Genomic DNA, 12,783 nt, shown 5'->3' with positions numbered 1-12,783 from the left:
GACTTCTCAAAGCTCTTTTACACCGCAGGTCACACCTACACATTCACACACTGATGGTAGAGGCTGCTGAGTAAAGAGTCCATCAGAAGTAATGTAGCTGCAGGAGCTGGGGATTGAACCCCTGAGCCTCCGGTTCAGAGACGACCGACATTACCGCTGGACCACAGCCGCCCCAAATGTACTTTGATATTTTCTGACTCGCTCAGAGCACTTTGAAGTCCGAGGCTTAACGTCCCACTGGAACAACAAAGTTCATCTCACTGAGTTCTTCTCAGGATTATTAGATTTTATATTTCTCTTCTCTTTTCTCTAAATGACGATATCTCTCTCCCTAGAGTTGTGTTCTTGTCTCTGGTATTTGTGGCCCTGAACAAATTGTGCAGCTTTCACCAAATAATAATAATAATAAAAAGTCTTTCCGTGATCTGACCAAAAGGGGGCGCTGAAGAAGCAACTTATTTCTCCTTTTCAAACCACGGCCTCATAAGATCATTGATGTCACTTGATATCTTCTTATGGAGGACTAAAAGTGCCAAAATGAAATATATAAATATATAATTAATCAAATCATTAAATGTGTCATCAATTATTTAATATTGGAAATGAATCAACAAATATATAAATAAATATATAATTATTTAATTAATTAAATGCATGTGTTATTAAATAATTATTTAAATGTGTCATTAATTATTTAAAATTGGTAATATATAAATAAATATATACATAATTTATGAAATACATAAATCATTAAATAAATGTTTAAATAATTATTTAAAATGTTCATTCATTCTATGTAAAAACACATCTATTTATTCCACTATTTATTTAATTATTTCATGTTTCCTGCTCCAGCAGTGCATCATGAAATAATTTTATCTGTCATCCTCTCCCATCAAACTCAGTGGGCGGGATTAACGCTGATCGAGTCACAAACCATTGCTTTGGTCTGAAGGGTTGCCAGAATAGGCGGTTTCCGACCAAACAAACAAACAAACAAACATGGCAGCAATCACAGAGGATCCACATGAGCTGGTAGCCCACACCGGACACGATGCTGTAGAACGGCAGTGGGGATGTCAAAAGCCGGGCGCCCTGCTCCGGGTGTGTGCTGCGGCCCCGTACCGGAGAAGCGCTGGAGAACTTCTTCTAAGTTTGTGAACACTCTTCGGTCAATATCTTGGTCAGAGAGAGCGGAAATAACTCCAAGAAGAATGAATGAACATTTTAAATAATTATTTAAACATTTATTTAATTATTTATGTATTTCATAAATTATTTATTTATTACCAATTTTAAATAATTAATGACACATTTAAATAATTATTTAATTATTTAATAACATGCATTTAATTATTTAAATAATTATATATTTATTTATATATTTGTTGATTTATTTCCAATATTAAATAATTGATGACACATTTAATGATTTAATGAATTATATATTTATATATTTCATTTTGGCACTTTTAGTCCTCCATACCTTCTGGGTGGATTTAGGAAAATGTATATTTACATTTCATCAAACTGTCTTCAGTTAGGATATTTCTCTGAAAATACATGTTGATATGTGTCATAAAAACAAACATTTAAAGACAAGACTAAGGCATCCTCTAAAAATCACGACCGACAGAAAGAAAATCATCAATTTCTTCCTCTAATTTGAATAAATCTGCAGCATTAGGCCGACAGTGTGTGCTCTTATTTTGACAGAGATTTTAAAGATCAGAGTAAGAGTGATGATTTGTGTGCGTCTGAGCGCTCTGTCAATGATTAAAGGAGCGGTAGTTCACTCAGAGAAAAGCTCCTCCTGCTCCTCATATGTTCCTCCAGTTTACTCTCACTCACACTTGTTGCTCAAGAGCTGATTTTTCCCCGCTTCATTTCCCTCAGTGAACGCACCGCCTCACCGCAGACAGAGTGGTACAGCGTCTTGTTTGGACTCTTTTTTTTTTACTGTATGACTCACACACACAGAGAGAGAGAGGATCCAGCTTTTGTAATCCTCCAGTAAAGGACCGGGGTTTATCTTTTCAGATGTAGACTAGATGCAGATCAGACCGGTTTTCCCTGCATGAGTTTGACCTCCAGCTCTGCCTCCACGTCTCTTTTCAGAGCTCGTCCTCACATTATGTCATTAAAGACTGATTCACCGTCTCCTCGTACCAAAACCCCCAGAGAGACATGAGAGAGGAGGAGCTCTGCAGGGACAAATTCATTACTGTCTGACCTTTCTCTAAAACTCTACAGCAGGTGTGTCCAAAGTGCGGTCCGAGGGCCATTTGCGGCCCTTGAGGGGATTTTTTGCGGCCCGTGACTTCAAATGAAGAATCAGAAGATTTTGATTAAGATCGGCACATTATCTTATTTTTCTTTTTCAGTTAACAAGCGCTGAACAATATTCCTAAAATAGAAAATGTTCAGTAACGTGTATGTTGTTGTTTTTTTAAATCTACAGCTTTTACTATTTTCCACATTTCTTTGTAAACTATGAAAAAAAACTTATGTAAAGTTTTTGCAAACAAGCGGACTGTTGTTTAACCATTTAATGACCTGAGCTAAATGCAGAAAGCTTTTCCAAAAACATGAACCACGTTACAGGATTGATTCTGAGAAAAAAACAAATAAAGTAGAACGAAGAAATCAAAATATTTGATTTCCTTTTATTAAAGGGTTTCTTTAGCGAGCCTTTTGATTCTGATCTACAAAGCCTTACTATTTTTCAAACTATATTTTAAAAAACAAAACCTGTGGCCCGCGAGCGATTCTAACACGACAATTTTGGCCCGCAAGAAAAAAAGTTTGGACACCACTGCTCTACAGGATGTGCAGAGAAGTGCCACAGTGGATCTCTACATGAAATATAAAACATAAATGAGACAGATTTTGAGTTTGCTTTGTGATGCTGTTTCTATAATCTTCAGGGTTTTCACACTCACACACAAAACACATATTTCACCCCGACTTTAAAAGTCATTTTTCTCACTAGACTCCTATAGAGCGCCACAGGAATGAGTCCTAAAAAAAAAAAATAATAAAAAAAATCAAAAATCAAAAAATAAATATACACAGGCCTCATACACAGGAATTACACACACACACACACACACACACACACCTCTGTATCTGTCACTGCAGGAGAAACTATTCATGCTAAATCAAGCGATCGTCATGCATTCTGCACGGCTTTGCAGTTTTTGTTCAATAACTCTAACCTTCCTGCAAAGTGGATGAAGCAAAGGTTTGTCCTGTTCTGTGACTTTAAAGCTCTGAGTAAACGTGCTTTTAACCACTGGTTCTCAACTGGTCTAGTCTCGGGACCCACCACCAACTCCTCCAGGAAAAATCGCGACCCAAATATTGGATATTTTTTGACCAATCAGATTCATTTACTGAAAAATGGTTCAGTTTGGACCTCAGTCAGTACAAAACATGTGACACAAGCAAGAAACTGAACAAAACAAACATTTTTAAAAAGTGCTTCTCAGACTTTTTTTACACAAGTTTTCTTTCCAGGCACACATTCGTGACCCACTGAAAATGGCTCAGCGACCCACCTCTGGGTCCCGACCCACCAGTTGAGAAACACTGCTTTTAACTATGCATACGGGAACGCATGACATCAGCCTTGCGTATCCTGCAGTGGTTTGGAGCGTTGGTTGTGCACGTCCTCAGAAATGAACGCCACACGTCCTCAAGATGCAATATGCATATAACCACTAGGGGCAGTGTAGAGCTGTGTGGTGATGAGACCAGATGAGACGACATCAGAGACACCAAAGAGCTGCTACAACAACGGAGGAACGTTTAAAAGAAGAGTTTATACATCAAGTCCACAACCATCGACACTATGATGCATCTGCAACATGCAGACAGATGGTCTCTATTTCTGATTATGTGGTGCTCCCTCTAGAGGTTATATATTGTTACATTTGTTTTGACCTTCAGCCTTTTTGAGAGAGCTGTCCCCCCCCCCCCCCCCCCTCTCTACAGTGGATGCTCACTCAGGTCACCATGCGGTGGACTCTGAAGCTTCAGTGTTTATCCAGCTCTGCATGGGTCTGTAAACCTTTCTGTGTTCTAACCTCTCTCCATTTTTCAAAAGCATCTCCAATATTGATCCTAGTTTGAGCACGTTTCTGCTCGTGGAGCTTATTAGAAACATGCAGAGGCTTTTTAGGTCGGGTACAATCACTTCTATCTGAACCAGTTTTACCCGTTTTAAACTCTACGGTGTAACCCCGCCTCTCTGTTGGTGAGTCACCAATGATCACAAAGTTATTTTATGAAACTTGAACCTGATAAGCTGTAGTGATAAATCTCCTCCCCCTCACCTGACTCACCTGAGACAACCTGGACAAAGGTTGTTATTCTGAGTCACTGAGACGAGACGCCATGAAGGACTGACATTAAGATTCACCTTCAGAGCAAAACCAGACCGCTGCAGGAGGGAACACTGGGAACACTGGGAACACTGGGAATATCTGGACTTTTACCTGAAACTGAATCCACAAACCGGATAAGACGTAAAAAAAGAACAAAGAATACAGATTAAAGGAACTTTGAGTGACAGGTAGTGACTCCCAGCTGTTCGTCTCCTCGTCTTCAGCTTGAGATAAAATGGCGTCCAAGTTAGAGGAAGATCTGAGCTGTCCGGTCTGCCTTGATATCTTTAAAGATCCAGTCATCCTGTCCTGCTGTCACAGCTTCTGTAGAGAGTGTCTGAAGGACTCTTGGAAGGAGAAGGAGAACAAGGAGTGTCCGGTTTGTAAGAGGAGACAGTCAAAGGATTTCTTACCTCCTAACTTTACTTTAAAGAACCTGTGTGAGAGTTTTGTGCAGGAGAGAGATCAGAGAGCTTCAGAGGATCTCTGCAGTCTGCACTCTGAGAAACTCAAACTCTTCTGTCTGGACCATCAGGAGCCGGTGTGTCACATCTGCAGAGATTCAGAAAAACACTCTGATCACAGATTCAGACCCATCGATGAAGCTGCTGGACAACACAAGAAGAAACTTCAGGAAACTCTGGAGCCGGTAAAGAAGAAGTTAAATGTTTTTAAAGAAGTTAAAGTGAAGTTTGATCAAACAGCAGAACACATTCAGGTCCAGGCCCGACACACAGAGAGGCAGATTAAGGAGCAGTTTAAGAAGCTTCACCAGTTTCTAGAAGAGGAAGAAGTGGTCAGGCTGTGTGCACTGTGGGAGGAAGAGGAGCAGAAGAGTCAGAGGATGAAGGAGGAGATGGAGGCTCTGAGCAGAGAGATAGCAGCTCTTTCACACACAGTCAGAGACACAGAGGACGAGCTGAGAGCTGAAGACGTCTCATTCCTGAAAAACTACAAGGCTGCAGTGGAAAGAGTCCAGCAGCGCCCCCTGCTGGAGGATCCACAGCTGCCCTCAGGAGCTCTGATAGACCAGGCCAAACACCTGGGCAACCTGAGCTTCAACATCTGGAACAAGATGAAGGACATGGTCTCCTACAGTCCGGTCATTCTGGACCCAAACACTGCTCATCCAGGCTTCATCCTGTCTGAAGATCTGACCTGTGTGACACGAGGAGAGAGACAGCAGCTTCCTGATAATCCAGAGAGGTTTGATCATTACTGGTCTGTCCTGGGCTCTGAGGGCTTTAACTCAGGGACTCACAGCTGGGACGTCCAGGTTGGAGACAGTACATACTGGTTACTGGGTGTGTTAGCAGAGTCTGGACAGAGGAAGGGAAAGAAAGAGTCTGGATTATGGTCAATATGGTTCAAAGATGGTAAATACAGAGCATACACCCCACCACATCCATCCACTGATCTCTCAGTGAAGAAGAAGCCTCATAGGATCAGAGTGAATCTGGACTGTAACAGAGGAGAGCTGTCCTTCTCTGATCCTGATACTAACACACACATACACACACACACACACACTTTCACTGAGAGGATGTTTCCATACATTAACACTGTGGATAAACTCCCACTGAAGATGTTACCAGAGAAGATCTCTGTGACTGTGTCGTCCTGATGTCTCTGGTTGTCTTTATGACAGAGCTCAGATCTGTTTGGTGTAACTCAGGGACTCACAGCTGGGACACTGTGGGGGGGTAGAGTCTGTCCCTGTTCTCTGAGTGAAGAAGAGGCTGCAGAGGATCACAGTGAGTGTGACACCAACACACACTTTCACTGAGAAACAGTTTGCATGCATCAGAACTGAGAGAAGAACTCCCACTGAGGACTTAACCACTGAATCTCTGTGACTGTAGATTTAAAAAAACATCTTGATGATTAGAATCAAATTTCACTCATTTTTCTTAAGCGATATTTGAACACCTTAACAATCAATGATCCATTAATGATGAATAATTAATGAGCCATAAAAAGCTCGTCTTCTTCTCAGTTTATGTTTTGTTGAAGTTATTTTAAACATGAATTCATTAAATACAATCAGTTTGAAATAATTCAACTACGAGGCTCTCTCTTAAAAACAACGTATTGTCATGATTTGGTCTTATGTAGTTTGTATTTTCAGTTTGTCTCCTAGCTTAGTTTCTAGTGTTTTTATTTTGTATTTCCTATACCTGTGTTTCTTTGTTCTAGTGTGTTTTCTTGGTAATGTCTCATTCTTGAGTTCTGATCTCATTCATCTGGCGAAGGCTGCGTTCCATCATTCTTGTAATTCTGCTTTAATCAAACTGGGTGCCTTTTCATCAACTTGTTCATTGGTAGTTTGTTTGTGTGTTTTACTCTGACTTTGATTATCGACCATGTAAAAAAAAAAAATAACATAATTAAAAGAAAACAGTCAACAATCTGTCATCTGTCATTTATACATAACACCTGTGGTTGAAATATGATTAGCATGCTAATATTAGTAGTAATTTATTTCATTACATTATGAAATATACTATTAACATTGTAGTATACTTTTTAAGCATTCAGGTTTAATTTTTACACAGCTATGAATAATATGTAATAAGAGAGCCAGCACAGGACCCTGTAACTGCAGCAGCTTGTCCACATGTGGCACATGCATCGTACAGTCAGAAAAGCAGGAACATCTGAGGTGGTAAGACACATAAATATCACAATATGTAATTTTTGTCATTGGTTCATGCACACAATGTGGCATGAAGGAGACAAGCTGCCAACAGGAGAAACATTCTGGCTATCCTATTACAAAATGAAGACCATGTAAATAGGACACATTCAATATTTGTAAGGGTAAACTGGGATTATGTAAGGAAGTTAATGTAAGCTCCTCACCTCAAATATTGAAGGTATATACACTCAGATAAGTCAATAAATACTATTGTGTGACATGTTTATTAGTAACCACTTCATTTCTTAACATTGAATTAAATTCAAACAGTGAATTTCACAGCAAACTGACAACAGTATTATATCAGTAACCAAAAAACACTTCATGAATGATAAAACACTTTTCACTTTGGAAACACAAGTTCAGACACCTGAAACATCCTGTCCCTACTCAGCGTGGACTGTGAGGACAATACCTCTAATTGAACGGCCACAGCGCTACTGTCCGCCTCTACCTGGGAGATGGAGAACTAAAGAAAGACTTCAGTCTGTCAAGGCAGACAGTGAAGGCCTTGGTGGAGTGTCTGGGATACACCAAGGACCATGGCTGGAGCAAAGACCTCGAAGTGGGGATATATTTATACTGGCTGGCCAGTGCCACCTCGTATCGGGTGGTGTCAGGAGCCTTTGATGTCCCCATCACCACGGTTCATGATGTTGTTCATCGAGTCGCTGGAAGTATCATCAGCATCATGAAGAGGGTGGTTCATCTCCCTGCTGCTGATGAGCTAGAGGGAATAGGGGAAGGCTTTGCCCACCTGGCTGGCTCTCATGCCTTCTGCAGAGCGGCTGGCAGCATTGATGGGACACACATTAGAATCAAGCCACCTGCAGCAAACAAAGAAGACTACCTTAACAGGTAACCTGCGTACAAAATACCACTTCATATAAACCTGTTTTTAATCCCATATCAATGTGAGTGGTTATCAATTCCATTTTGTGTTGTTCAACAGGAAGCTCTTCCATTCAGCTGCTGGTGGTGTGTGATCACAAAGGCCGCTTCCTTAATACATATACAGGTAGAAATGAAAGTCAGAAATGTATTAGTACAGCTTCCACTGCTTAACACTAGAACGACCAGCATTCTATCACTACTAGAAAGGCCATAGCGCTCATTTTGACTGTTTACAAATTAATTGCATATCATTTCAATAATCAGTATCAAATATAAGAATAAATGGATCTGTAATGTTGTGAAAGGTAATAAACTTCAGGACACAAACATTAAATTCTAATGAATTTGAAATTTGAATAGTTTATCGACAACCACAGGAACAGCAGCCGGTGTTTTTTGCGAATGGGAATGTGTCACGGATCGGGAAAACCAAGAGGAGGACCCAGATGCAGAATCAACAAAAACATTTAATCAAACAAAAAGGCAAACAAAAACTCACTTCCAAAAATCCAAACAGGAGAAAACAAGGAGCCACGGGTAAACCGACAACCATATACAACACACAACACACAACACACAACACACAACACACAACACACACTGGCAACTTACAACAATGAACTGACACAGAAGGGAAGACACACAGAGACTAAATAGACACATGGGGTAACCAGACACAGGTGAGACTAACGACACAGGTGAGGACAAAAATAACACATGAAACACTAACCTAGAAAACACACAAGGGAAACAACACCATCAGACAAGAATGAGAACTAAAAACAACAAGAAAACCTAAACTCTGAAAATAAGAAACCAAATCATGACAGGAATGATCTCTGTATCATTCTCAGGTTTAATCTCAGAGCCAGTGTCAGATGAAGAGAGACCAGGAGACATCACTTTCTGTATCCGAACCTGCACCTCCATCAGACTCTGCCTCATCAAGGCTCTGGAGCCTCTGTGGCAGCAATCCTCCTCCTTCCTGACATTTCATTCTATTCTATTCTAAATCAGATCCTAATTTACTCTATTCTGCCTTTTCAATGTTGATTCATTCAAAAGTATGTCTCCTATTCTTTCTATATGGTTTTAGGCGGGTAAGCTTTCTTTCCTCCTTGGCTCCAGCGTTATAAACAATAGTTGCTAGGCAACAGCGATGTGCACCTTCAAGTAGTGGTGGGTGATATAACGATCTTAGATCGTGAAGGATTTTAAAGTGCCAAAGCAGGGAGATCGCAGAACCGGGCTGATGTGTTTATTCTATCATGCTGCAGTTTATTCTCTTACACAGACGTGTCTCCTCCTTTTTTGCTCCGCAGCGGTGAAAACGAAACTTAAAAGGAAAGTCCGCAAAAACAACTCCATCTCGGTTATATGCAACTGTTCTGATATGTTTCCAAACCGACACGCTGTGAGCAACAGTTAACTTCTCTGCATAGTGTGCACAGTTAAGATTAGTCTACATCTCAGATAGCGACACGGAGAGACGTTAACAGTCAGAGACAGACAGGTTGGAGCTCAGACAGACAGTGAGGGGAGATATAACCCCGGTGTTTCAAATGTTGCTGTCGGTGTTTTCTGCTCTCTCTCAGTTTTTAAAAGTTACTTATCAAGCTTCTCCACCTGAAGCTCACCTGTTGTGATAACTGAACCTATAGGGATTACACTAAACGACGTTACAAAGCAGCAGGCAGGTGAGAGTGAGTAACCATGGTGACTGTCTGTCTGTCAATCAACAATGTCCCGCCCCCTCTATGAATTAAACTCTTCGGTCAGTAAAACTTACTTTGATCATGTGTCACAGAATGAACACATTCTGTATTATGTTTGATTATATATAAACTAAACTAAAGTTAGTCCAATGATGTCATAAAAACAACAAAGTCTGCAGAGCCTGTATGAAGCTCCAGCTGGAGGAACTCTGCAGGGCTAAAATAGAACAGAAACACAAGAACTTGAAGTCTACATGTTTTTAAATGAATGAATAACTGCATGAAAATGTTCCTGATGAACATAAAAAGAGGACACATAACTCAATCATCATTTCAAAGTGGTGAGGAAAACCTTCAAATTGTTCATAAATATTGATCAAATTGAGGGAAAGACATTTCTGTTGCTAAAGATGTTCTGGGTGAGAGACCTCCAGACCTCCTACAAAGATGTTTTTCAAATAGATTAAACTTGTCTGCACAGTTTTTGTGCATTTAAAAACATCATACAGGGAAATAAGTTTGGTTGAACTGGTCAGTAACTTATAAATTAGTCTAAAGATCAGTATGAAAAAAATTGTGATCGTGATTTTGCCCCAAAACAAATTGTGATATGATATTTTTCCCATATCGCCCACCTCTACCTTCAAGAGCGGGAAAAAGTAGCGAATACTGAAATGATACACTGGCTATAATGCATGCAGTCAATATGCCCGCTATGGACTTTCAAGGTAGAAATACTCAAAACTCTTTTGTGTTTTTGATAAAATTACAATGCTAGAATAAAATATAGACACATTTAGGAAAAGTCATGGTCCTGTAGTTACATAGGTTTTATTTTAAGTAAGTTATTACATTGCAAAATTAAAAAACTGTCAAAATGACTGCCTTGGTCTTTCTAGTGTTAAGGGATTGTTGATCGAATAAATAATTCAGTCATCAGTTACTGACATTAATACAATAATTTGTGATGTCACATTTCTGAAGTGTTTGAGACGGGCATTTTCAACATAATGTGTCCTGTACCATGTCAAGTACAATGACATATTCACAATACATCACCCTTGTTCACAGGACTTCCAGGCTCTGTCCACGATGCAGGGTCCTGCGGTGGAGTTCTCTGTACGTACACCAACTCTACCCCCCTCATGGCTGGTGTATTGTTGGGGATGGGGGTATCCCTGCCTGGCTGCACCAATCAGCTTGATGACCCCATTCAGGGAGCCGGTGCAAAACCCTGTTCATGTACGATACAACCGGCATCATGCCAAAACACGGTGTGTGGTGGAAAGGGCGATTGGCATGATGAAGACGCGGTGGCGCAGCATCTTCCTCAAGGCCCTGGAGGTGAGAGACAGCATTAATGTGTAAATCTAAGTACACACTAGTTGAATAAGTGCTGAGCAGTGGCTATTAAATATAAGCAGCAAAGTAATACAGGTATGGACATTCTGAGACAATAATGAAAACAAAAGAGCAGCGTAATGCGAGCTATTCAATCATGTTTACTTTCATTATACAGCTACATTAAACTTGTATTTTTTCCTGTAGATCAAGCCAACCTTTGTTCCTGCAGTGGTGTCGACCTGTGTCTTCCTCCACAACCTCTCCATCAACAATGGGGATTTGGTGGAGCCAGAGGTGGAGGAGGGGGCCTTCCATGACCAGGGTGATGACCACTGGGACCACCCTGATGATGCCAGGAGACAACATGAGGAACAGGCTGGCAGCAGAAGTTTTTGCACCTATTGGGGTCATCCAAGCACTGCAGGACCATAACTACTAACATATATATTTTCATTTCCACTACTTTTATTTATGGAGATTTAGGTTTTGTTTGTTCACAAATATAATTTTTCATGAGCATGCTCACATTGCATTTTCTGTTAATAAAAGTGCCTGTTTCACATTTTGCCTATTTGGATTTCACTTAGAAGTGTCTGTGTTTTAGTCGTTTCTGTACAGGGGAGGGAGGAGAGACCACCACTACATCCTGAAGAGTCAATGGTGACCGGACGTGTTATTGAAGGCCTCCGACCCAGTGCCTCGTCCATCAGGGCATACCATTTCCAGGATGCAGCGGTGGCCTCTCCTCCCTCCGTGTTCACTCCCGTTTTGGGGACACACACACACCACACACACACACAGACACACACACTTGTGTAAAGGCTACATTAAAGTCATTGCAGGTGATCTCACACCTTTGGAAGGCAGCAGCTTACTTATGCCTACCTTGTATTTTTGTTTGAGGTTCTCCCACTTGTGCTTGATCTTCCCCGCGTCCACTTTCCCCACCAGGGCACGCTCTCTAGGGGGCACTGGTATGATAGAACTGATCCAAAGGGCACAAGACCAAATTTGGACTCCACCATGGTGAGTTCCTCAAGTCCATGAAGAATCTTACAGATCCCCAGCTGTGGCTGAATGTCTTTCAATTTCTCTCCAACAGACATCACACCCGGGTCAGGAAGGGGCCCTACCACACAAGATTATATGAGGATTCATCGCTTATATTTTGTGTGTTTTTAATAGAACTGCCAACTTGCTCTTCCTTATAATCATAACCTCGTGTTGATTCCTGACCTGGGTCCGAGGCCTGTGCCAGGTCTGCAGTCTGTCAGTGCAAGACACATGTAATGGCACAATCTTGTAGTTCGAGGTGCTGAAACGGGCACTTAGATAAAGAAGCCCCACCAAGTGGTTCCAAAGGGCTCTCCCTGCAGCACAGGAACAAGATGTGGACCTTATCACTATGGGAACCTTGGCAGCTTCCAATGTGATCTGTTAGGGGAAGTAACAAAAACAATTACAGGTTTTCACAACCAAGAAGATTACTATTACAACACATCATAGAATATGATAGGATACAATAAATATGCTCTTAATTTAATATTCATTTGGTGTCTCATGATGCCTTGGTCAGGAGTAATGGCAGGAGTATGTACCAAACATACATGTGTTTTTAGATTTTTGAAATGTAGATTAAGGTCAGTAACAGGTTTACCTTAGATCAAGAAATACTCAAGAACATACGAATTGTGTGGAGTGATTTTCATTTGAACTTTGACTACAGACAGGCAACATCAGACAG

The 12,783-nt window shown here is 40.8% G+C and overlaps 1 protein-coding gene and 2 long non-coding RNA genes across 4 annotated transcripts in view; 2 read left to right on the top strand and 1 right to left on the bottom strand.

Moving 5' to 3' along the window:
* LOC136177255 (uncharacterized) overlaps positions 1-12,783 on the top strand; it is a 59,669-nt gene that overhangs the window by 10,362 nt on the left and 36,524 nt on the right. The gene's annotated exons all lie outside the window — the stretch shown is intronic.
* LOC109980142 (nuclear factor 7, brain-like) lies at positions 3,089-11,601 on the top strand. Its single transcript, XM_065949254.1, has 3 exons — positions 3,089-8,104; positions 10,767-11,039; positions 11,244-11,601. Exon 1 carries the CDS (start codon positions 4,624-4,626, stop codon positions 6,010-6,012), a length of 1,389 nt encoding a protein of 462 aa, XP_065805326.1. The 5' UTR covers positions 3,089-4,623; the 3' UTR covers positions 6,013-8,104; positions 10,767-11,039; positions 11,244-11,601.
* Positions 7,295-12,462, bottom strand: LOC136177256 (uncharacterized). The gene is made up of 4 exons (XR_010664886.1): positions 12,276-12,462; positions 11,925-12,168; positions 11,255-11,382; positions 7,295-11,033 (listed from the first exon to the last, which is right to left on the bottom strand). It is a non-coding gene; the product is annotated as an uncharacterized lncRNA (long non-coding RNA).

This window comes from Labrus bergylta, chromosome 21 (genome assembly GCF_963930695.1).
Source record: "Labrus bergylta chromosome 21, fLabBer1.1, whole genome shotgun sequence".
NCBI lineage: Eukaryota > Metazoa > Chordata > Actinopteri > Labriformes > Labridae > Labrus > Labrus bergylta.
The sequence above is the reverse complement of the archived record's forward strand: the minus strand, read 5'-3'. Positions and strand labels throughout refer to the sequence as shown.